The sequence below is a fragment of the Barbatula barbatula genome (genome assembly GCF_947034865.1).
Source record: "Barbatula barbatula genome assembly, chromosome: 24".
NCBI lineage: Eukaryota > Metazoa > Chordata > Actinopteri > Cypriniformes > Nemacheilidae > Barbatula > Barbatula barbatula.
In genome coordinates this window covers 4,337,219-4,362,113 of record NC_136787.1, presented here as the reverse complement: position 1 = coordinate 4,362,113, position 24,895 = coordinate 4,337,219, and the positions used below count along the sequence as shown (strand labels likewise).

Below are 24,895 nucleotides of genomic sequence, written 5' to 3'. Positions count from 1 at the left end.
AAGCATGTGAAAATATGAATGCATGCTTGCTATGCTATGCATATTTGAAATAGGACATTTCCATATATTATGAATAGCTTACTTGCTACAACAAATTCATCTGGATGTTCATTGGCAAGTTTGTCGTTGGCAGCATCTGCGATTGGGCCGAATATTACGACAGGTCGTCTAAAGCCAGCTGGTGAGAGAATGACGAAAACGAATGACTTACATTAAACGTAAGACAAGAGAATGCTGAATTTTTTTTATGACACATAAAAGGCATTCGAATATTTAAATATGCCAGCAAAATGCATGTCAGGTAAATATGGGCCACAAATAGTTCCAAAACAATTTATATAATTAATTGAAAATAAATGATTATTATTTGGTAAATGTAGTCAAATAAAATGTGATGTCGGACAAAAACAAATAAAAAAATACTAGAAATTAATATTTTATGAAAATCAAAACAGTTATCAGTTAAAACTAATATTTTACAATATATAAATATATATGGATATAAAAATAATATATACAAGTTTGAGTATGAACTGGTTAAAAAATGTGAAAAAGGCATTAGAATATTTAAATATGCAAACAAAATGCATGTCAGGTAAATATGGGCCACATAAATGAAATGGAAGACAAAACCTCATTTTAAAATACTACAACTACATATTATATGGAAATCTAAATATGCATCGGTGAAAACAAATATTTTAAACTAAATAACATATGTAAAAATATTATTTTAATATTATATTAATTAATAAAATACAAATTAAAATCATCTAATTGGTTTTAAAAATGTGAACCTTTGTAATAATTCAAATATATATTTACAAAAAACCTATACAAATACTCAAGAATATTTTGTGCAACAGAGATCAAAAGTCACTGAATGTCACATAGCATGTTAGCCGTACCTTCTCGCAGCACTACTCTCTCATAAGCTGGGAAGCGTGTAGTGACGGGTGTAGCACTGAGATCCTCCCTGCTCTTGCGAAGATCTTTTTTCTTGGCTGCCCTTTGACCCCTGAGTCTCCAAAAGTCACCTCTGTCATTGCCCGCCCCTTTCTGAGCATTCTGAACGTTTGCCATCTGTTCCGCTCTGCAGTGTTTTGTAATAATGTTATTAGCATACAATCGTAGTAAATCAAGCATCTGTACGCAAAACCATTTCACAATCCTCTTACCTGCTTTTGCTGGGTATGATGCCCTTCTCCCGCGGCTGGTCTTCTTTGTCCATGCGGATGGCGAGGTAGTTGCCCAGCTTTCCGTCATATAGGGTGTCCACCACTTTAAATATCTCACCTCTGGAGAAGGTCAAGCTCTGAGGAAGCTCCTTCTCGTATTCAAAATGTGTTCTGATGAAGAAGTTATCTCCTCGTCCGGACGCCAGGATGTCTTTATAAACTACGGACACACAAGTGAGCCTATTTACACGTGCATTAGCATCCAGCAAATTCTTAATAAAAGATATAATAACTGTAAACTGAGTTATTTGACTGTACGGAGGTGTTTTAATGTACCATCAGGTTTGCTTTGAGCCAAGATGGTCACATCCTCTCCTTTCGGAATCTCCAATAAATAAAGGACTGCATCTTCTCGGATCATGCCTCTGAAATCTGTATTATTTACCTGCAACACATTTTACATGATCAGCCCATCATGCATGACAGATAAAGACACAGAACATGTACATCTAGTGCATTTGAGACATTTGTAGCACCTTCACAATCTGGTCACCAGTGCGCAATCCCTCAATCTCGGCAGGACTGTCCTCCTGAACACCTGCTGTAAAAATGCCCACGTCGTTACCGCCAGCCAGACGCAGGCCAACGCTGTCGCCCTTCTGGAAGCGCACCATCACCGTGTTGGGGCTGTGAGACACTTTTCATTAGAATCAAAGGATGCCAAACTGTGACATCACTGAAGAAAGACGACAAGTAATTCAAAGCTATGGCCAAATTGATTAGTTATAGCTTCTAGATTTAGTCTAGAATTCAACATTGAATTCAGTACAAACCCATATATTTCCAGGTCTTCGGGACTGGGCTGCAGTGGGACCTTGGGCAGAGGTTTGGTTTTAACTGGAACACTTACTTTTGGCGCCGGCACCGGTGCTGTTTTAAAAACATTACATTTACATTTAGGCATTTGACAGACGCTTTTATCCAAAGCGACTTACATTGCATTATCCTATACATTTTACATATGTATCTGCAATCCCCTGGGATCCAACCCACAACCTTCCGTTGTTAACGCAATGCTCTTACCACTGAGCTACAGGAAAGCTACATAAAATGAAATGTCCAAAAACAACTATAAAACCGTTTTGTTTAAAATTTCTTATCAAATTTGTTGAACTTTTCAAGATCAGTGCAGTGTGGGTACCTGGTGACTCACTACGAGGCTCCTCCTCTACAGGTGGAGGCGGCAGCTCCGCTGGTGCCGCTCGGAATGGAGTCGGCATGGCTCCCATTTTAGCCAGTCTATTAGAAGGTTCATCTCTAATGACAAAATGGTAAAGTAGTTACTTTAAGTCAAGTCAAGTCAAGTCAAGTCAAGTCATGTTTATTTATATAGCGCTTATTACAATTTTCATTGTTACAAAGCAGCTGTACAGCTTAAGTTTATACAAGTAAAAACAAAACAAAAAGGAGAAAACACAGAAGACAGACACAAAGATTCAAACACAACCACACACAAAAAACTCCACACGCACCAACACGCACAAACCATCACCGAGAACCACACACACAAGATTATTTGAGAAACACAGGTCACATATTAAACAGACTATAAATTCCTATATGCAGTGTTAAATAAATAAAACTTGAAAATTCTTAAACACAGCTTGTTTGGTAATATCTTTAAAAAAGCTTGACCTGTACTAACTTGACAAACTGTACTAACTTTTACATTTTTAATTGCGTGAAATTCCATTTTAAAAGCAGTTTCACTATATTTTCCAACAACCAATGACGTAACATGACAAAGTGCGAACTCAGTAGTTTTCCATATGCAGCAAATTGATGTTTTCCTTTTTTGTAGTAAAATAAATATTTAGTTAAATACTAGCAGTTTCATACTGAAAATGCTGAAATAAAAACAAACCAAGAGGAATAAATGATGTTAATTGCAAGTTTATGTTAAAGGGATAGTTCACCCAAAAATGAAAATGATGTCATCATTTACTCAAGCTCAGATTGGTCCAAACCTGTATAAATGTCTTTGTTCTGCTGAACACAGAGGAAGATGGTTAGAAAAATGTCAGCAACCACACAGATCTCATCTACCATTGACTCCCATAGTATTTATATTCCCTATGGCAGTAAATAGGGCATGAGATCGATTTGGTTACTCCCATATTCTCCCACATATCTTCCAGAACAATGACATTTATAAAGGTTTGCTATAATGTGAACTAAACTAATATGATTCATGAAATGATTCAGAATATTATTATTATTTCTATTTCATACTCGGCTTAGAAAGCTTTAACATGGTTTGCTTATTAACAGTAATTTGGTAACCACATGATCAGTATGATAACCTGGCCAGCCTCATACAAACATTTCAGGAAACTCTGGTGCCAGTATTACCTGTTTTTTTCTTGTAACCTCTCATTCGAGGAGTGTGAGGAGAGGTCTGAGTGATGGCCCCGCCTGTCCTCCTGAGGAGAATACGAGCGGTACGACTCGATTTCTGAGATATCTGCAAACACATGCGTACACAGACCACACGTGACCATCACAATGGAATAACAGTAAACACCTGATAAATAACAGTCAGAGTGGATGACTGTGCCACTTAGAGAGGTGTAACTGCAGTCGCCTGACTGAGACTGAGTGTAAACGCATTCAACATGAGGTGTTTTAAGGTACAGTCATACTATATAGGGAAGCTCTACAGGCAACACCCAGTTCTGGCTGCTGCTTCATTTAAATCTGGTCACTAAAGTATTGTCAAACCTCAACAAACTGCATATTCATGGCTGTGTGTTAGTTACAGAAATCCACTCACCATCTATTTCAGAGTCACTGTCTGCCATGGGTGGGACTCTAATGAGCACATGACTGCGATCCCTTTGGACCACCAGCTGCAGTTTTCCACGAGACTTCTCAATCAACTTCCCAGCATCGCCGAGGGAAAGATTCTCTGTGACCGTACCATTTATCTGAGACAAAAGAAAACTAGTATTAATAAATTACAAAGTAAGAGGTTAATGTGCATGCAGTAAATTTAGATTTCAGATTGACATTTGATCACTTGGGCGTACCTTCAGAATAATGTCGCCTTCGTGTATTTTGCCCTCTTTGGATGCCAGGCCCGTATTTGTCATCTCTTTGATGAACAACTGACTGCCCAGACGAAGGCCATATTCTGTATATATATGGGAAACCGAATGTTAGAGATTGGACTATAAGATGAAACCAACTTTAACTAAACAGACAAATGAAAATGTGCTCATAAGCCGCCATATTATATCAGAATGAACCAACCATCATTGGGATGATTCTTCAGAAGAGTAACACTGAGGGGCTTTTCCAAAGGTTCATGCCGCTGTGGTGGGGCGGGTGAGGGTGAGCGGTCCAGCCGGTCTCGACTGATACTCCTCTTGACTGCCTCATCCTGGCGAGGATCATACCTCCGGCGATCTTGTTCGCTGGCCAAATTATCTCTGCTGTAGCGACAAGCCGGTTCCGGCTTGGACTGTATATCTGGACTGTGTGATCTGTCCAGCGTCCGATCGCTGCGGTATCGCCTGTCTGGACTCCGGTCTCTGTCCAGATTGTGTTCGCTACGATAGCGCCGGTCGGGACTGTAGTTGCGGTCCAGTGTCCGATCACTTCGGTCGCGTCTCTCCGGGCTGTGTACACGATCGAGCGTGTGTTCACTTCGATAAAGGCGATCTGGGCTACGCTCGCGGTCCAGCATTCGTCCTCGGCTTCCGTCTCGTCTGTACGGTCTGTCTGGGCTCATGCCTCGCTCTGTGGTCCTCCCTCGGCTGCGATCATAATCGCGGTCGTGTTCTTCTGCATAGCCTCCCCTGCCTCGTTCTAGACTGGCGTCGCGATCAGGGTAGCTGCGTCCACTGTAAACACTGTGGCGGTCCTGGTCATAGTCTTCATTGTAGTCGCCGCTAAAGACGCGGTCGTCCGCTGACGGGCCGCGTTTAGGCATGCTGACTGGGATTTTTCTAGCCCTCTTAAATGTCTGCATAAAAGCATTAAAAAATTATTCCATCCTCAATATTTCAGTTGTGATATTAACATCTACAATACAGACAGACTTTAAAAACTAATGCAATTAAAAAGTAAATGTCAAAATTTGAAAAAAAGTTACACTTACAATTTTGGCCACTTTGCCACACTTGCGCAGCGTCTGCACAGCAAAGGAGTGTGGGACTCCATCCATGGGCACAGTGTTCACCAGCATCACTCTGTCATTTTCACTGCACAGAATATAAAACAATGACCATAAAGGGATACCTCACCCAAAATTAACATTCTGTCAGTAACCAAAAAGATCTCATCCCCCATTTACTGCCATAGTAGGGTAAATAAATCCTATGGGAGTCAATGGGGGATGAGATCTGTTTGGTTACTGAGATTTTCCTTTTCGTTCAGCAGAACAAAGAAATGTATACAGGTTTGGAATAATCTGAGGGTGAGTAAATAATGACAGCATGTTCATTTTTGGGTGAACTATCCCTTTAAAACTACAGTTCGTGAAAACGCAGCTAGAGGGTGCACGATCAAAACAACAACAACAATGGCACAGCTTGATGACGCTGTGAAGGGGCGTAGAATGATGGGATCTGTTGTCTTCAACTCCACCACTGATGGACATCAATCAGACGGGAACAAGAAATCATGTTAGCGGATGAGGTAAAGTAATAGTTTTATAAATGTTGCGTATAATTGTGGTCCATAAATAAGAAACCGCTCAAAACAAACAAGTGGCTTGCTAGACGCTAGACACTACTTCTGCATTTGTCCACGGCACTGTTGTCATGCGGTATCTACGCCAGTAAATACGGTAACAAAGGGTAATGCGAATATGACGCCATTGACAGGCGACTGCATAGCCCCTTGTCACTGTTTATAATTTCTCATGATTTACAAGTAGTTGGAAACTTTTTAGATCTTGTAAGTAAACAAAATATATAACAGTGGCCTAGAGTTTTTTTTATTTTACTGCTAAATGTTACTAACTGCCCCTTTAAGTCCCATCACAAACTGTGAACTTGTATTGACTGACATTTTGTCTTTGTTCTGATAAACATAGAGAAAGATATTTAAAAGATATTTTAAAGATATTTAAAAGAATGCTTGTAACTATGGTATGTCATTGGTAGTCAATGGTGGCCGAGAACGGTTACAAGCTTTCATCCAAATATCTTTCACCGGGTTCATCGGAAAAAAAGAAATGAATGCAGATTTGGAACAACTCGAGGGCGAGTAAATTATGACAGAATATTTTTGGAAGAAGTGACCCTTCAACAGTGGTTGAGTTGTAAATGCAGCATGACTCACAATAGCAAGCCGTCTGCAGGACCCCCCTGCAGCACATCAGACACGACGATTGACATTCCTCCATTTTCTTCGTTTGGGTTGTCCCGTCCCCCGGACACAGCAATGCCAAACCCCATCTTGGAATCCTAAATCAAAGCAAAAAATGATCAATGTTTTAATCTTTTGATTTACTAACAACATTAAAACACTTTGTATATAGATGACCCTTAAACAAAACTTCTTTTTGATTTTCCTGCAATTGCATATGACTTCTAGAGTGTAGGTATAGTATAGTATATTTGATTCTCCAGCATACAAACAACTGAGCGTAGATATCGCAGATGTGTATGACTGTGTGTCAGCTGAATAATTCTGATGAGATTCCTATCCTCCCTCCCCTCCACCCTAAACAATCACAGCTCAGCTGTCTGTGTGTACAGCATTAGTGTCTTTCAACCAGATGGCCCAGTGAAAGAGATACACGGAGAGAGAGACAGACAGATAGATGGAGAGAGATTGTTTTTGTGACATGTGATGTTTCCCCACGTTATGTAAATATACAAGCGCTTGTCATTTTATTGTAAAAAGTATTTACCATTAGGGGTGGGGAAAAAATATGGATTTTTCTATTTGAATCGATTTTCGAATTAAAGAAAACAATATATTATATATATAAATATATCATATATCAAAATATCATTTTGATTTGGCTCAAAGAAACTTTCTCGAGTAAGCAGGTATCATTCCTCACGCCTGTAGCACAAACACAGCAGGGTGAGATACATGACAAAGTTTAGTGTTGGTTTCCTCAGTGTACTCAAATAACAAACACAACAGTTTCAATCAGATTCATAAACAAACACATGTTTGAGGTGCTTTAGATATTTAGCTCAGCAGATATATAACACATGGTGTACTCACCCGCTGTAGGGTCACAGTGTACTGCTCCCACACAGTCTCCTCCATGACTGGGCTCTGAAACAGTATGAACAGGCTGATATGAGACACAACGGTGGACAGAATCAAGTTACAGCAGATAGCAGTGATCTACCAGGTGATATCTGCAGTGCTGGTGCTGCCACAGTGAAAAACTATATGGCTGTTGACTACACGGACCTACCAAGAATCTGAACAAAATACAGAAATACAGTACAGAATTCATCTATAGAGAGAATTTATCATAGAGAACTTATCATAGAGCAATATGTTTGACCATAAGTTATAAAAGGTTTCAAAAAGTATATGGAGCTTTTTCACAGGCCTGTGATGGCGCGTTCAACGGTCTTCAGCATCGTAAATCCTCCAAAGTTTTTTATATAATTTTTTTTAAGAAAACTATACTTTGTATAATATTAGATTTGCATTAAAAACTATTTTTTGGGTGGTAGTCTCCTGTTCACCGCGATAGTTTACCCAACTGACGACTTCCGCTGCTGAGAAACCCAGAAACGTGAAAAAAGTCCAGAAAAACAGCTGCAGTAAAAAAAAAACTTAACATACCTATAAATAACCTTTATTTATACCTTTATTATTATTTAAATAACCTTTATTTATAGGTATGTGTTGGGGTAAAATCATCTTTTGTTTCATTTCGGGAACTATGAACAAGATTTCTCCCAAATTTCCAAGCAAATGGACATTACAATAAAATTATGAATGGTGCACAAACATTTTAATATCTAAAGGCTTCAATAAAATCTCTTGAGGAAACTTTCAAAAAGTCCCACCTCAATATTTTAAAGGATTTTAAAAGGATCCTATTGATTTTAACATTAAAAACATAGCTGACACAACATGTATTTTAGAGCTCTGTTTAAAAGCCTATAGGTACCTCTTCACCAACCAGCGCTCACACAAACACACAGACTGATTATGATTGTTGCTCTTTAATCTTCTCAACCAAATATGCAACCAACTATTGCCCTAAATAATTCTCAACCCACTATCCACAATTCTTTCTGCACATTTCATGCACCTGCGTCATTCTCACAAAACCACTGAAACATCATGGCAGTAAAGATTTCATTCTAAAATATACACTAGCACACAAAAATAAATATCACAATTAAGATCAGTGTATTCTCTACCTGGGAAAAACATAATTTTGATAAAGGAATGGATCATTTACGCATTTTATTGCATTCTCAGCTGTAATTCTCTTTACAGAAACACCGTGTCCTAGCCAAACGCGATGCGATGCCGGGACACGCGATAAAAGGTATCTTTTCCATGTTAATCAGAGGTTTGGTCCTAACCAGCCGCAAGAGCGATGCGAGACGAGCAACAGCCGTTTCTATTTTAGAAACTGTTTCTATTTCTGCGATGTTGCGACTCACAGCTCCACCCACACAACAATCTCATTCGATGAAAGTTCTGCACCTTACCATGAATTGCCATACGTTTATTTACATAAATTTAGATTCTAAGTTATAACATAGCATCTGTTGAGGCATCACTGCAGTCATTTGAATGAGCAAATTATATGTTGTAATTTAAAAAGGAGTCAAATTTTTATTTAATAAAAAATTCCCTGAGACTCTTTAAAAAACCTACAAAAGCCTGGAGAGGAATAAATGGAAGCAGTCTAATTTGGTAATTAAACCTGCTTTGTCTTCATTGGAAGGCTTAGTCAACTGTGTTGTTAGCTAACGTAATCGACTCTCGCCGTCCTTGTTCGTATAGCCAGCATAGCTAAATCACTAGGATATAGCTAAACAAAGGATTCCCCTTTGTTTTCACCCGCCTGTGCTGGCATCCAGGTCCACAGCACCATGTTGAAACAGTAAGGTCTTATCAGTCTGGTTTTAAATTATTGTTTGAACACTGTCAAAACCAATGCCACAGCCGCTCTAGCGTTCTCCTGAATGCCTGCCAAAATGGCGGAATGTCAAACTCCAGAGCTCTATACGTTCTTGAATGACAAAAAAACAACAAAACATGATAGACAGAATATTTATATATAATAATTACAAATAATAAAAATAAATTTGTGTCCATGACTGATATTCTCATCCTCTGTAACATTTTTAAAAGACAACAGACACAAATATTACAATATAATTCATTAATGTGTTGATATGCTATGGGATTTTAAATGGTTACGGTTATACAGATTTTTAAGGCCTTTTTTAAAAATGTGTGTTAAATTGAAAGTACCACGTCATGCCTTGTTTTAAATGAATATAAAGAAAATTCGTAGAGCTGTGCAAAAATATTGATACATGTAACTATCGCAATATTGTTCTTCGATAGTGATACCTCTACTATCGATAATTTTTTTTAAATCATGTCATATACATACGGTCAAAAGTAAGTGATGACTGAAGATCGTTTTTTGAGAGCACGCGAGTACTTGGTGCTTTAAAATGATTTGTATTTGTGAAGTGGCATGACTTCAAATAATGTGCAAATGCCTATGCCATCAACTGAAGCGCGATCCATGAAGCAGCTTGAGCTAGCAAATGCTTTCAGTCCAATCCTTCCAGTGCCTTCAGCCTCCCGCGTTGAATGGCCGGATACGTGACTCCCAACAAATCAAATGGGCTGAGGACGGGCATTACTCTAGGCAACAGACTGCCATGTTCCGACGGCTCTCATTAAATCTTTAGCAGCAGAGGCAAATAGCGCATTTCAAAATCAAATTACTTTATTGGCAAATAGGCTTTTAAAATTTCCGATGTCGATAATCGAAAAATGTTTTATATTGAGGTCGATAATCGTCCGGTTCTAAAATTGTTCGACCCCTTCTTGTGACACTATCTTGCATTAAGGCATGTCGAGGAATTGTTTGCCTCCAATTCATTTTCTAAACCAGCAAACTTGATTCTTGACCTTTTTCACATTCTTACAACCCAAACACCAAGAAAAGAAGTTGCCCTGACAATTTTGAGAACGCTTTCTGCATTTTATATTACATGCATTCATTGAATGAAATCAAACAGATACCAAATATAAGAACAATACTATATAGTCTTTGGTAATTCCTTACAATCAAAATGGTTCAGAAGCCCGAATGAATGCACTGTTGATATTCACGGTCCTTGATAAACAAATTAAACTAAAAAGTAACAAAGTAAAAGAGATTAACAGATGAAGATGTGTGCTTACGATGCCCTGGAGAATGCGAATGGCCTTGATGGTATGCGCCCATTTTCTGTGCAGTGAGAGAACGGTCTTCATATTGTCACTTCTCCCGTGAACAAAATGTCACTGGCCCAAAGCGCCTCACCCTCCAGCACAATGTATCTGTCTGCCTTTGACGTAAGACTGAGGCCGCTGGCCTACATATCGCACAAATCCCACCTTTTCCATGCCACCCCACAGCACAAAAAGAAGTCTGCTGCAGTGGCATTAAATAAAAATTCCATTTAAAACTCATCCAGTGATACAGCTTATCTAGGTTGACATTCAAAGCTTCTTGTGGCTTACGGAGCGCATGCAGAACCTTTTTGCAGCACTTGTATCTCAAAGCTGATGCTTATGGATTGGGATCTCTTTCTGCAGTCTGCACAATGAGCGATTGGACATGCAGGGCTGTTAGATTAGCAGATTTCATCATTTTAATTATAATTTAGAAGGATTATGGGGTTAGGAGTATCTAAGCATCGCTTTTTTGAATGCCATATATAGAATAGAAGAACATGTAGTACTATCAAAATCCATTGTGCGGTATTAAATGAAAGGCCATAATGACTCCTTAATCTGTAATGTCTTCTTAACCCTGTCTCAAATATAAGACAGGATAAAAATGTGGCATGTGAGGAGCTGCCCTCATTTCTTAATTATGCGGTTACCAGAAGGGATATCAAACAATTGATTTCTCCCTGTAACTGAACATGTACTGCTGTGTTCTACATTACACAGGTACATGAGCTATGAGACAGACAGTCCTTAGTACAGCACAGTTATAGATTTTGAGTGAATAAGTACTTTATTTAGTGATCCTCTTTCAAGAGGCACTTGAACATTACTTTTTTACCAAGCCTTTTTGTATTGATCAGATTTGATCAGTAAACGTTTGTGTATGATTTTATGAGAAACAACACAACTGATTTCTGGATGACAAGCAGTCTGGCTTCAAAACAAACCACTCCACCGAGACTGTACGGCTATCGGTCACAGAAGCACTACGGCTAGCCAAGGCGGAATCCACATCCTCGGTCCTGATTCTGCTAGACCTATCTGCAGCGTTTGACACGGTCAATCACCAGATACTGCTAGCAACCCTGTCATCCTTAGGAATCTCAGGCTCCCCTCTCCGCTTGTTCCAATCCTACCTCTCCGGCTGATCATTCAAGGTGTCATGGAGGGGCTTGCTGTCCACTGCTCACCATATGATCACTGGGGTCCCTCAGGGATCGGTGCTTGGACCCCTGCATCTACATGACATCCTTAGGACCCATCATACGGGCACACGGCTTCTCATATCACTGTTATGCTGATGACACCCAGATCTACATTTCGTTTCATCCAGACGATACCACTGTAGCAGCTTGCTTTTCATCTCTCTCCACTGCCTACCGGTTGAAGTAGGGCGGGGGTAAACGATTAATCGGGCAATTATTTTAACAATTTGTTGACTAGTCTAACGACAAATTTGTTGATTCATCTATCAATTATTTTTCTACTGCTCGATTAATAAAAACCATAATTTATCTCAAATAAATACCAAAAAATTCTTAATAACATACTTTATTAAACAACGGCTTTGCACAGCAAAAAATATTCTGCTTTACACAAAATAAAATAAATAAAATAATTTTACTGTTATACAAAATGAAAGGCCAGCCTGTTTAGCAGCTGTGCACTTTGGTGGTGCTAAGCTAACCAAGTAACCACCAACGCATCTTAGTTCTCCGTGCAGTTTTTTCGTGCTAGGTTAGTAACTAACGTTCTCGTTATCTAACATGTAGTACTATCATGTTGTTGATATCATGTTGGTCAGTTGTGGCCTGGTGGTTAGATCGTTGGGCTTGTGATCAGAAGGTTGCCTGTTCTAATCTCAGTGCCAGCAGGTCATGACTGAAGTGCCCTTGAGCAAGGTACTTACCCCTGATTGCTCTGCAGTAATGTGCCACTGTAAGAAAACTACTTGTAAGTCGCTTTGGATAAAAGCGTCTGCCAAATGAATAAATGTAAATGTAAATGTAACATCAGCTACTATAGATGCAGCCGTAAGCTAGCTTCCATTCAAGCCAACATTAGATGATAACTAACGTTAGCTAAACACCGCTGTCTAGGCGCCAGTAGCTACCTAGCACGAAAAAACTGCACGGAGAGCTAAGATAGTTAGCTAGCACCACCGAAGTGCGCAGAGCTCAAGCTACTCAACACACTACACAAACATGTAAGTAGTAACGTTGGCTAAATACATTTCTTGTTATTGTCTCCTTCGCGAGTGACAATGGGGTGCCTCCGTTTCAGATGCTCCAACATTGCCCTTGTGCTGGTGTGGTATGCCAACTCCATTTGGCAAAGAGCTCAAATAACGACACCTTTACGTTTGGGACCAAATTTGCAGTATTCCCATACCTTCGAAGATTTAGGGCGAGCTGTTTTTTAGGCCTTTTTCTTTAATTGGGGCTTTGTTCGATATTTTATTCTAGGAGATTACTGTTCCGTCCTCCATTCTGCAATGTTTTGGTCTCCCACGTGTGTGTTGGCGACTGAGCTGTGGCGAAGCGTCGTCACTAAAATATGACGTTGACGTCATCGACGCATCACTACAGGCCTAGGTTGAACCCCGGATCAGATTCAAGTCACTAATGTTTGCATACAGGACTATCACTGGATCTGCGCTGGCATACTTTCACACCCTACTACACTACTACACCCCATCAAGAACCCTGCATTCAGCAAACAAGCGGCGACTTGTAATGCCTTCTCATAAAGACACTAAATCCCTTTCCCGCTCATTCTCCTTCACAACTCCTTCCTTGTGGAATATTCTTCCTAATGTGGTCCGGTCAATCACATCTCTCACAACCTTCCAAAAACTACTTAAAACCCATCTCTTTTGTGAATACCTGACAGACAAATGAAAACAACAAAGAAAGAAAAACGTACACTAACCCTCTTCTCTCAACAGGTAGTGGTCTAGCCTTCGTTGAAACTAGTAACTTTGTATTAGCACCTATTGTACTATTTCTCTTTGTAAGACATATCGCTTATTCCTCCCCGAACTCTTTGTAAGTCGCTTTGGATAAAAGTGTCTGCTAAATGACTCAATGTAAATGATATAAACAATGAATGGGTAGTTGACAAGTAAGCCGCAGGGGTCCTACGGGGTGACAGTGAAAATGTAGAAAAAACTACCAATGAAGATAAATCTCTCTCATGCCATTTCATATTATACTGTACGTATAAATACCAGTGATATTATAAAATATTATGAACAGTTTGTTTTCTATTTTTTTTGGCCTTCACACAGTAAGACACAATACGGTATATTTGTCAACTACCCAAATATCTGGCTTCAGATGCACTTAGCTTCACTTGCAAGCATGTCAGTAACAAATATGATAAAGTGTAGATAATATGTGCTGTACGTTTACTAAACAACTAAGAATGTCCAGAAATTCTCCTACTCATCAATACAAAGGTATAATAAAGGAATGAAATAAAACATAGAAGGACCTTCCTGTCCAAGGCGAAACACTCGATCTACTGCAGAGTTGGAAAACACAAAACATTAGTAAAGCAACAGAACACATTCCTTGGTAATCAAAAAATAATAGGATTTGGTTAACTAAAGCAGCGACAGAGCCAAACAACCATATGGTAAAATATACAGTGTGCTGGAAGGGTTACAGTTCGTGCAGACAGTATTCCCTCAATGCATTATAGATAATCAGCTTTAACTGTCTATGTCCACTCAACTGACTAAAACCAGTGACCCATAACAGGCTTTAACTGAGAATCACATCATATCGATTTCGAGTCAAATATTTAGTCAGATGGTCCAAACTAGACTCGTGATGTTACATCAAGCAAACAAGAAAGTCAAGAATTTGATACTTAAATGCGAACATTATATAACACCGGAGTTTCATTTAAGCTGATGTTTAGGGTTTAAAAAATAATAATAATATGCATCGTTTTGTTTTCATGATTTATGAGCGGTGTGGTGGTCCCTCTACTGGTAATTCCGCGTAGGCTACTGTTTAAGATGACGTCAACATAATTCCTTGCGTAAAATATTACATTACGTATTGAAATACTGCAAAAGGATTCATTAATGCTTGTGTTAAATCTGCAGCATTTATTTAGGTAAATGAATTCATTTACCAGACTGTTCCATACAGATGCATGTATGTTCAACTACCGAATACGTTGAATTATTTCAGGTTATTTCATTATAGCGGCAGCAGGTGGTTGTAACTTCTAAGCGACGCAAATGTTCACACCAGCAAACCTGCTATACAATTACTGATCTAAATAGAATTACTGATCTAAATAGAACGACCGATCTAAATAGAATTACTGATCTACTGATCTAAATAGAATGACCGATCTAAATAGAATTACTGATCTCTGAAACTACAAATTAAACTGAGGAAGTTTTAACAGTACTTACATGAAAATACGCCTCAACATTTCGGTTTAGAAACCGTCTGTCCACAAGCACGGGCATCTTGCAAACTATAAGTTGACACTAATGACACCGACAAAAAATAAACAAGTCGGTTATTTAAACAGTTAGTACCCGCGTGTCAGGCTTTCGTGCAGCAGTTTAGCCCGAAAAACGAATCGCTAATGCGTAGCGCCTAAACCATTCAAACTCCATTGTACTGTGAATCCAGACCGTACCAATACGTCCACGACAGGGGGAGCCTCTTATGAGGCAGCGTAATATAACCTAAACATCTATACTTTAGAAAGCTATAAACAGTCACGTGTATACTCTGTTCGGCTTGTCGTCATGTGCGGTTCAAGATGTTTTGAGCAACAACAACACAATATATGTCATATTTAATTTAAAGATTACCCGGCCCCCATGAAGTCAAATGGGTGGTTCCAAAATCCCTTATCTATCGCCTGTCGCAGCTCATGAATATGAATTAGGTCGCGCAAGGGTTACCTGGTAACGTCTAGACGCGTAATACTAATGCTCGTACTTAAAATTCATAAAACAATTCTTCAGCATATAAAACGTAAAATGCACAATTTACAACATCTGGGTCGCCATGTTTGAGACTTGTTTAGTTGAAAAGACCGCTACCTCTGGTTTTCTGTTATGTGATAATTTTGCAGGTCTTAGAGGAGCACAAATATTTCAGCATCAAGACATTACATAAGAGGAGAGCAATTGCTTGCTAAGCATACAAAAACTGCTTCTGTTTTTTCACAGAAATCATGATGGCTCTTTGTCTGACATGAGTCTCAACAATTCAACTTTAAAAATGACTATATATTACTAAAATATACATGTACATTTACCATAAAAACACACTGGACACCAGTACAAGGGCAAGTCCTAATAAAGTTTGCTCTTGCAAGACAACCAAGTAAATCCTAAGTTGACATTTAAATTAAATTGCCTATTTAAAAAAGGTCTGCATTGCTTTCTATGAGAACATTTGTAAAGTTCAATACCTGTTTAATTGCTGGATAGCTTGGAGCAGAAAGGCGACGTAGGCAGAAATACTGAACTTCGTTGGTCAAGGAAAACCTCTTCCAGCTGGATCCGCTTGACCGGAATAACTCGATTTGGTTGGACTGGTCACTGTAAAAATAAAATTTTGTAAATAACACAGAATACACACAATCTTAAATGATAAAAAAAATATTTTGTGACCTGTCCATCGTGCATTCATGTACGACACAGGAGCAAACAACTAGAAGAGTTTGAAGAAGGTAAAAACAGAGATCCCAGGTGCTCTTAAAGAAATGCCAAATAGAAAAGACTTAATTCAAAGATAAAGATAAATATGGGTTTTCGCTATTTACTAACCCCTGCATGCATGACGTGACTAGATGCAACATGCCAAGCACCGCACAATGTTGATTCGTGGTTTGTCTCAACTGTTTCTCGTGTAACTAACTGAGACGAACCAACATTGATTAACATGGAGGCAAGAACAAGGTTTGAAAGAAGATGGTAATATTTTCAGTGAATAATGGTTCAAATGTATGCATTATTATTATCACACAAAACTATAGACGGTTTCATCTTAACATAAACAAATGTTGAACTTCCAGGGCACAGAGTGCCTGTAGATTATTTATGATACCAATCATGTCCAATACTGTCAGTGCACCATACGGTTTGTTTGGCCACTCAACAAATTGATTTGTATTTAATAAAATGAACATACAACATGTAAATGTAATACAACAAAATTCAACAAATCGTTTCTCATCCAATTATTATACAGTAAAATAATTATTTAAATTAATATAAACATAAATTAAATATAAATAGTTATTATTAGACACTAGCCAAACAAAAACCGGAAGTTAACTGGGGGTCAGGCGCATCCGATGAAACAGTCTATAGTGTGGCTCCATGAAATATAGCATACTGAAACACAGCATGCATACAGTGCATATGGAGCACAGCATATTTATGTGAACTAAATATATGTACTAGAACTAAGGTACAAGTTTGTTATATGAGAAAGTGTAAAAATTTACAGTTTGGAACACGATCCGGGTGACAATAATGACAGAATTTGTATTCTTTAATCCTTTAACAGATGAGATATGAAAGCTAAAGTGTAGATTACGCTGCTCAAAAATCACTTCCCTGGAGAAAGAAACAAAGGTTCCACACACAGAAAATTTGGTTTTACATTTTCTGATCCCACACTGTAAAAACAAACAAGTTAATTCAACTTGAAATAATTTGTAACCTGGCTGCCTTAAAATATTGAGTTGAGTATGCTAAAAAACTTTAGTTGTTGACACATATTAAGAGTTCTTTGAATTAAGAATCAATAGTTGGGGTTAAAATGGTTAAGTGTTATCAACTTCATATTTTTTTGACCAACAATTGTGGCAATTGGACCAACAAGAAAAGAAAGTTGCGCAAACCTTAATTGGAGTCAAAAGAACATCAAATTAGTAAGACCAACAAATGTTTAGTTGTTAAAACTAAGTATCTGGTTGCATACACTTATAATTATTAGTCGTGCAAACTAGATAAAAGAAACAGCTTGTTGAATTAACTTATCTTTTTAAGGCAGCCAGGTTACTTTTTCCAAAATTAGTTGATCTTACTTGGAATGTTAAGTTAATTCAACAGGTTGAACAGTACTGCATAAACATGACTTCCGGACATGGAATAACAAGCAGAATGTTATTTTATTTCATTTTAATTTCCTTTATAAAGTATATTTTAACATTGACATTTCATATGTGCATGTTATGGAAAAATTAAGTAACAAACGCATGTTAAACTACAGCATACGTAAATAAATTACTGCCTTTAAGTGCTGCTAAAAGTGAACACGTACTTTAAATATATGTTAGTCTTATATATGTTAGAAAAAAGATTAGTTTCCTTTACAGGCAAAGTTTAACATTGACATTTCATATTAAATTGACACTGCTTAAAAGGACAGTTAACAGACTCATTCTTCAAATGAGTTCCCAAATGTACAAAGTACATGGCTCAGAAAAATTACACAATTCACACTGTAACCTATGCGTTATTACATGAGATTTGTGGGTAATAGTTGGCTGAAACTGATGAAGCAGATATTTTTTGTGCTGTAACAAATGTTTTTTAAGGGCAACTTGTGTCTTAAAAGAACACAAACAGTCACTATAGATGCAAGGTAAGGGGCAAGATCTACTGAAGTGTCTGTTTTTTATCTTATAGTGCCTTATTATTTTGCGTTGGTTGGCAGAAGAATATGGGCAGAGCTTGCAGGTCTACTTCATACGAGTCACAAGATGCTCTGTTGAACTAGCCCAAATCTGAAGAAAAAGAAAAGTCAAAGTTAGACTAGTATATATTTACTTTTTGAGTTAGTGCATATATAACAGCTAAAGGGCTGTATGTAATGTAATATTGTCCTGTAGCTCAGTGGTAAGAGCATTGTGTTAACAATACAAGGTTGTGGGTGTGATCCCAGGGGATGGCAGATACCCACGTATAAATGTATAGAATAATGCAATGTAAGTCGCTTTGGATAAAAGCATCTGCCAAATGCATAAATGTAAATGTCTGCTGCACAGTATTGTCCTTTTGCTCAATTTCAGCCTTTTCAAACGGTTTAAATAAATATTTCGATAAACTCAAAGAGCTACCAATTTTTGCCTTCTGCCAGGAGTAGGCAAACAACATTGGATCACATAAAGTACAAGCGTTTTGTTATGAAAGTATGACTGCTTCCGGAGTGCCTTTAGTTTTACTAAATGAGCAAATCTCATTCATATCCTGCGTTCTCTTGTGGTTTACGGAGCTATAAATGATTCGCTGAAATCTTATATTCGCTAGTGACTGAATAGTTTTACCTGTTCAAACGAGTCATTCGTATCACATATGCATGTGCATTTATACTGGCGAACACGTTGTGAACAGTATAACGCTAATTCAATGAAACAACTGCACATTATGAAACGTTACAACGATGTACAGCACGTTTTACAATTTCAAGAAAATGAACGTACTTTGATGAAAAGGAATTCACATAAACTGCCGTGAAACAAAGCTACTTCTAGCTCTTGTTCTGCGACTCTTCAGCGCCTCACTGGTGCTGATAAAGAAACAGCGCCTCCATTGTGGCGCAACTACAGTTACAAATGACAGTCTGTCTGTTGATCGTCCCGAAATCATTTTCGCAAGAGTGTGAGACGGAGGCGGCTTCTTATTTTTTATGCAGGAAAACCGTGGATGACATATTTCAATAACAGGATGCCACGACCGTAAAATAACAGTGAGCATACACAAAGAAGCAAAACGATGAAGGCACTTCACGGAACTCTGCTCGTTAACTTGGCGAGGACAAGCGTATTTGTCAAACCCTGGAACATGTTCAGCGTTCTGTATACCTTAACAGTGACTTTTACAAATACGATCTGGATAAACATTTTTCCTCAAGAACTCATATAGAAGTCAGCCACGGCGCATGGTCACCTGTGTTCTGTGTTGTGGGGAAGGCTCCGCGGGGTTTTTGCAGGGGCCGCTGACTGAGAAGATGTCCTCGTTATGATGACCTCATAAAATCACAAACAAATTGGCGAAAATGAAATACAAAGTTTTGTTCACTTCTCTTCTCTTCACTGTAACTACTATATATATATATATATATATATATATATATATATATATAGGCTACTGCATGTGGCCACAACTGAATAAAAAATTAGGGGAACTCATTAACTAGTAAAATAATAGCTTATTCGTAAAACTAGGAACATACATGTGCAGGGTTCTGTAAACACCTTAACGGGAACTTTCACAAATAACAAGATATAAATTTGCACTTACCACGAAAAACCCTTGACCGAAAAAATGGAAGCTTCTCGTCAGTTATAGCGCGTTGTCGCCGTGATCCGTGTGTATTTTTGATAGGGTTTCCTGACGCAATTATGCAGGGGTGAACGGTGAGTGACGCGCGCAGCTGACATGCTCGGTGGGCGGGGTTTCCATGCCACTCAGACAACTGAGAAATCTTTGTTGAATAAACTAGTCTGATTAAACGGATTAGTTGGACACAGGTAAACTTAATATCTTAAGTACACTCAGCATTTTAGTTGAATATACTTAGGAAAATAAGTTGAGTCAACTAAATCCTCAAATCCTTTTTTACAGTGCACAGCGGTCAAAATCATTTAAAAAAAAAGTATGCTCCTCAAAGAAAAATAGCTCAACTGGAGGAACACAATGTAAGCAATGCCAAGGTAATGGGTTCAAACCCTAGGCTTTTATACTCATCCAATAAAACCTCAACACACTGCAAGTCTGCAAAATGGTTACATATATACTCGGATACATACAACATTTAGCCATCAACTCAATGTTACAGATTTACAAGAACTAAGCCAGTCATGAAAAAACAACATGAACTTCATGGCCTCATGCATTTCCGGCATCTTCTACACAACTCACCCTGAGGGTCTCCATAATCTCCGGCCAGGTGGTAGCAGCTCCCTTTTATTAAGAGGTGCGATCCCGGCGGCCGCTTGCATGATGGTGATGAACTTCTTGTACTTCATTCTTTTTTTACTTTTCTGGTTCTCACTCGTTCCTTAGAACTACAGAGATCTCCGCAACGTCCAAGCACCCAATTCGCTACATTCCAGACGATGCATTGAAATCACCTCATTTACAGCAGTAAACTGATTCAACATCAGATGCACTAGCTCCACATTACTCAGATTACTGCCGGTCTGTAGAATCCAACAGATGCCCATTTCGTTCTTCTCGTAGGACAAGAGGGACAAAAAAAAAGAAAACACGACAACCACGTTGGGGATGCTGGCACAGCATCTCTCTTACATAATTCTGGAGCATTAGTCTAATGAAAACGCTGTGAGGGGGATAATTGTGGTACTAAGCCGTGACAGATCAGGGATGCACCATGGCCCGTTTCTCTGTAATCCTGCTGGTTTAACTCCACCCACCACTAAAAACGCTTCATCCTCTCTTAAAAAGACCAGTCCATGCACGATTTCCTCCATACGTCCATGCACGTTCCCCAATCCACATTACGGATTACGGAGAGGAGGAGACTGAACTGCCAAAGTGCAGGAGCTCTAAAATCCCTGCCACACTTCAAAACATCTAAAGCCCCTAAATTAAATGATCTATTTTTAGGTCCGGTTACAAGCATACACTCTGTTTGAACATGCATGAGCTGCGTTTTGACATGACGTGTTTATGACAGAGCAGCGCTGCCGCTGGTGACATCAAAGCTATAAGACCTCAAATGCGAAAGATAACAGTCAACATCTCAGACAAGAAACAGGATTTTTCTAAAACAAAATGAACTGAAGAAGTCTTTTTAAGCTTTTTAAGACTACAATGTGATTCTGGAGATCACAATGGGGTCGTCGTTCTCTCGTAGACATTCGGCTTCCACATTATACAAGGCAAGCTGAAATGTAGCTTATGTTTATTTAACCAAACCAACCCCATAAAGCAATAAAGGTATTTTTGTGAACTAATCCTGTTACATAAGAAAACATGTGCAAGTTACAGCATGATGAAACATGTTCCGCATATCGGCAGTGTTGTAACTTACATTCGCACAGACATGCCTGCATGTCTCTTAAAACTGCAAAAGCTCTGAATAACCACATTCATACTTTAGTCATTAAGAGTCGCATTAATGATCACAGCTAGTATAAAGTCTTCCATTGTTAAAAGAACCGGTTCATAATGGGAAAGGAATGATTAATGGTGTCCAGTTCTGTAATGGGTAATGTGTTTTTTCTACCCGTTCTCATCGATCTGTATGTAAATAATACGCTGTTGCAATATACGTATGTAATATGTAATACGTACTCCAAAGTTAGATTTTGCGTGCGTACCTGCATCGCAGCTACTGAAACAAAATAAATGTTTTGAGTACAGCATGACCTCGGTTTTCTGATTCACAAATGAACAACTCTTATGAGCTTATTTACATTTGGCAGACGCTTTTATCCGACTTAAAGAGACTTACATTGCATATCCTATACATTTATACATAGGTATCTACGATCGAACCCACAACCTTGCTTTGTTAACGCAATGCTCTTACCACTAAGCACAGTTCTTTCTACGTCTTGCAAAAATCACACTTTTTCACTTTCTGAATAGTCAGAATAACTGAATTTTGATCCCATTCTTCGTATTCCGCTCTTTAAACATTCGTCCTTACTTTTAACCATATCAAACCTGTAACAAAGCACAAAATGTTGCTGTTGTATGTTGTTAGATTATCAGACTAGGATCATTGAGAAACAACACCATTGTTCGTTTAGTAATTTTGTACATTATATAGGCTTATATACAGTAGCATGGCCTCCATATGGTATTATTTAGTTCAGTTTCCACATTGATAATTATTTAAGAGTCCTGTTCCTAACTTTGATAGGCAAGATAGTGACTTTGTTTTATTTGACTTCTTTAAGAAACAAACCGAGCCCATTATGATACTGTCTTATTTACTTTCAGGCTGCTGAACAAAATGGACTTTGTCCTCCACTTTAACACAACACAAAAGCGAGTACTTATGCTCTGAAACATTCAGTATATTCACCGTCGGTCAGGGCAGGCCTGACAAAAGTGATCATTCGTCACACTTCTTATGCACTGTCCAGACATAGAGAGAAAATACTCAAAATGTTACATCATGGAGCTCAAAATGCCCCTAAACTCATCGTAAGTCAGCTCAAGTGGATTTACAATCTTAACATCACACATTACTACCAAACACAAATTCTGCATTCTGCTTAATCTTTGGGTTTTATATGAAATGACAGTGCTATAAGCCTTGCATTAAAGCTCTGCTGATTTTGTAAGTTTGCCTGCTTACAAAGAAATTAAGGGTCTATAATTTTGTGGTAGGTTTATTCTCACTGATAGAGACTGAATATCAACCAAAAAAAATCAGGGAAAACATTTATATAAAAAGGTTATACATTTATTTGCATATCAGTTAGTGAAATTTGATCCCCTAACAACCAGCAAGAATTCTGGCTTCACAGATTGGTTATGTGCCTATATGGACCACAGATTAGTCCTGTCACTTTAAGAAAGTACTCCGAAATCAGCTTGTTATGTATATAAAATATGCCTGCCAACAGAATCTGTATCTTTCAATTCAACCTCTCCACCACCATGGCCAAGACCAAACATGTTTCAAAGGATGTAAAGGGCAAGATTGGAGACCTGCACAAACCATGAATAGACTACAGACAGAAGCTTGGTTAGAAGGAGATAACTATTGGTGCGATTATTTATCATTATTTGGGAATAGAAGAAATACAAAATAACTATCAATTGTCATTGGTCTGGAGCTCCCTGCAAGATTTCCCCAATGGGTTAAATATGATCATGCAAAATATTAAAGATCAGCCCAGAACTACATGGAAGAATTTGATTTCAAGACAGTTGGGACCACAGTTAGCAAGCAAACCATTTATTACATGCTATGCCACAACAGATTGAAATCCTGAAGCTCTTGCCCAAGAAGGCCCCGCCTGGCTCGTCTAAAGTTTGACAATGAACATCAAAATGATTCAGAAAAGGGTTTGGAGAAAGTGCTGTGGTCAAACGGGAAGAAAATTGACTGGAGGGAGAGAAATAGTAACAATGACCCCAAAAACACAATTCCTACAGAGAAACAAAGTAATGGAAACATTATGCTTTAGGGCTTTTTCTCTGCTGTGGATACAGGATGACTTCACCGCATTGAGGGGCTGAGGGACGTTGGGCAAGAACCTCCTCCCCTTAACTAGTTCACTGAAGATGGGTCGTGGATGTGCCTTTAACATGACAAAGACCCAAAACATATTGCCAAGATAACCAAAGAGTGTCTGGCTAGGACATTTAATGTGCTTCTCCTTCAGTCTCTAGACCAAAGTCCTATAGAAAATCTGTAAAGGAGGCTAAAACTCCAATTTGCTGAGCGACAGCCAAGAAACCTTAAAGATTCACAGAGGAGTGCACTCAAACATCTCCTGACACATGTGCAAACCTGGTGACCAACTATCAGAAATGTCTGACCTCTGTGCTTGCCAACAAGGGTTTCTCCAGTAAGTACAAAGTTATGTTTTGCTCGGGGATCAAAGGATTCTTTCCCTCTCTGCATTCTTGTAGCCATAATGTGAGGTAGTGGATTGCTGATGCTTTGGACTAAATAACTTTTATGTGAAAAAGCAGAAGCTTTTATTTCAGATTCATTTACATTCCAGACTGAAACTTTCCTAAAAGAGAAGCTGATCTAATCTAACTCTGTACAACCACTCCTGCCTTCAAGCGAGTCATATAATACTGTGACTCAACCACTTCGCACAACTGTACTCTGAAGTATAAAAGTATGTATGCGGACATGTGGAGGATAAGAGGGGTGTGGCATAAAGCATGGTTTCATATTGGTTTCGTATATATTTCTAATGATTGGTCAAAAGACAGATCCCATTAGATAAATGTGCTCTTAGGTTGCAAAGCTTATATTTAAAACGTGTACACTATGTATAAACACATATCTAATATCCTTCAAATGATCAAAAACGAGAATTGTTGTGTGGAACTAATTCGTTGTATAAATCACACACACATATAGGCCGGAACATAATACACTGCCAGTAAAACGTATAGACACACATGACTGAATTTATGTTAGTGGTCTTTAAATGATTTGATCAAAAGTTTTATAAGTAACAGCTTGAAAAACATTTAGCAGACACATTTTGCCTACATAAAAATATCTTTACAAAAACACCTAATG

At 38.4% G+C, this 24,895-nt stretch overlaps 1 protein-coding gene across 2 annotated transcripts in view; it reads right to left on the bottom strand.

Moving 5' to 3' along the window:
* Window positions 1-24,895, bottom strand: part of tjp2a (tight junction protein 2a (zona occludens 2)) — a 31,303-nt gene that overhangs the window by 5,440 nt on the left and 968 nt on the right. The window contains exons 2-16 of one of the 2 annotated variants that reach the window (XM_079448027.1): window positions 16,101-16,230; window positions 7,428-7,481; window positions 6,528-6,652; window positions 5,341-5,443; window positions 4,491-5,205; window positions 4,268-4,371; window positions 4,012-4,165; window positions 3,591-3,702; window positions 2,380-2,495; window positions 2,012-2,108; window positions 1,715-1,865; window positions 1,515-1,623; window positions 1,179-1,398; window positions 909-1,093; window positions 83-178 (exon numbers count right to left, since the gene is read on the bottom strand). In XM_079448027.1, the coding sequence (XP_079304153.1) occupies window positions 83-178; window positions 909-1,093; window positions 1,179-1,398; window positions 1,515-1,623; window positions 1,715-1,865; window positions 2,012-2,108; window positions 2,380-2,495; window positions 3,591-3,702; window positions 4,012-4,165; window positions 4,268-4,371; window positions 4,491-5,205; window positions 5,341-5,443; window positions 6,528-6,652; window positions 7,428-7,472 (2,332 nt within the window). In that variant the 5' untranslated portion in view covers window positions 7,473-7,481; window positions 16,101-16,230. Of the gene's footprint in view, window positions 1-82; window positions 179-908; window positions 1,094-1,178; window positions 1,399-1,514; window positions 1,624-1,714; window positions 1,866-2,011; window positions 2,109-2,379; window positions 2,496-3,590; window positions 3,703-4,011; window positions 4,166-4,267; window positions 4,372-4,490; window positions 5,206-5,340; window positions 5,444-6,527; window positions 6,653-7,427; window positions 7,482-15,081; window positions 15,316-16,100; window positions 16,231-24,895 lie in introns of those variants that run through there. The other variant, XM_079448026.1, reaches the window with a different exon arrangement.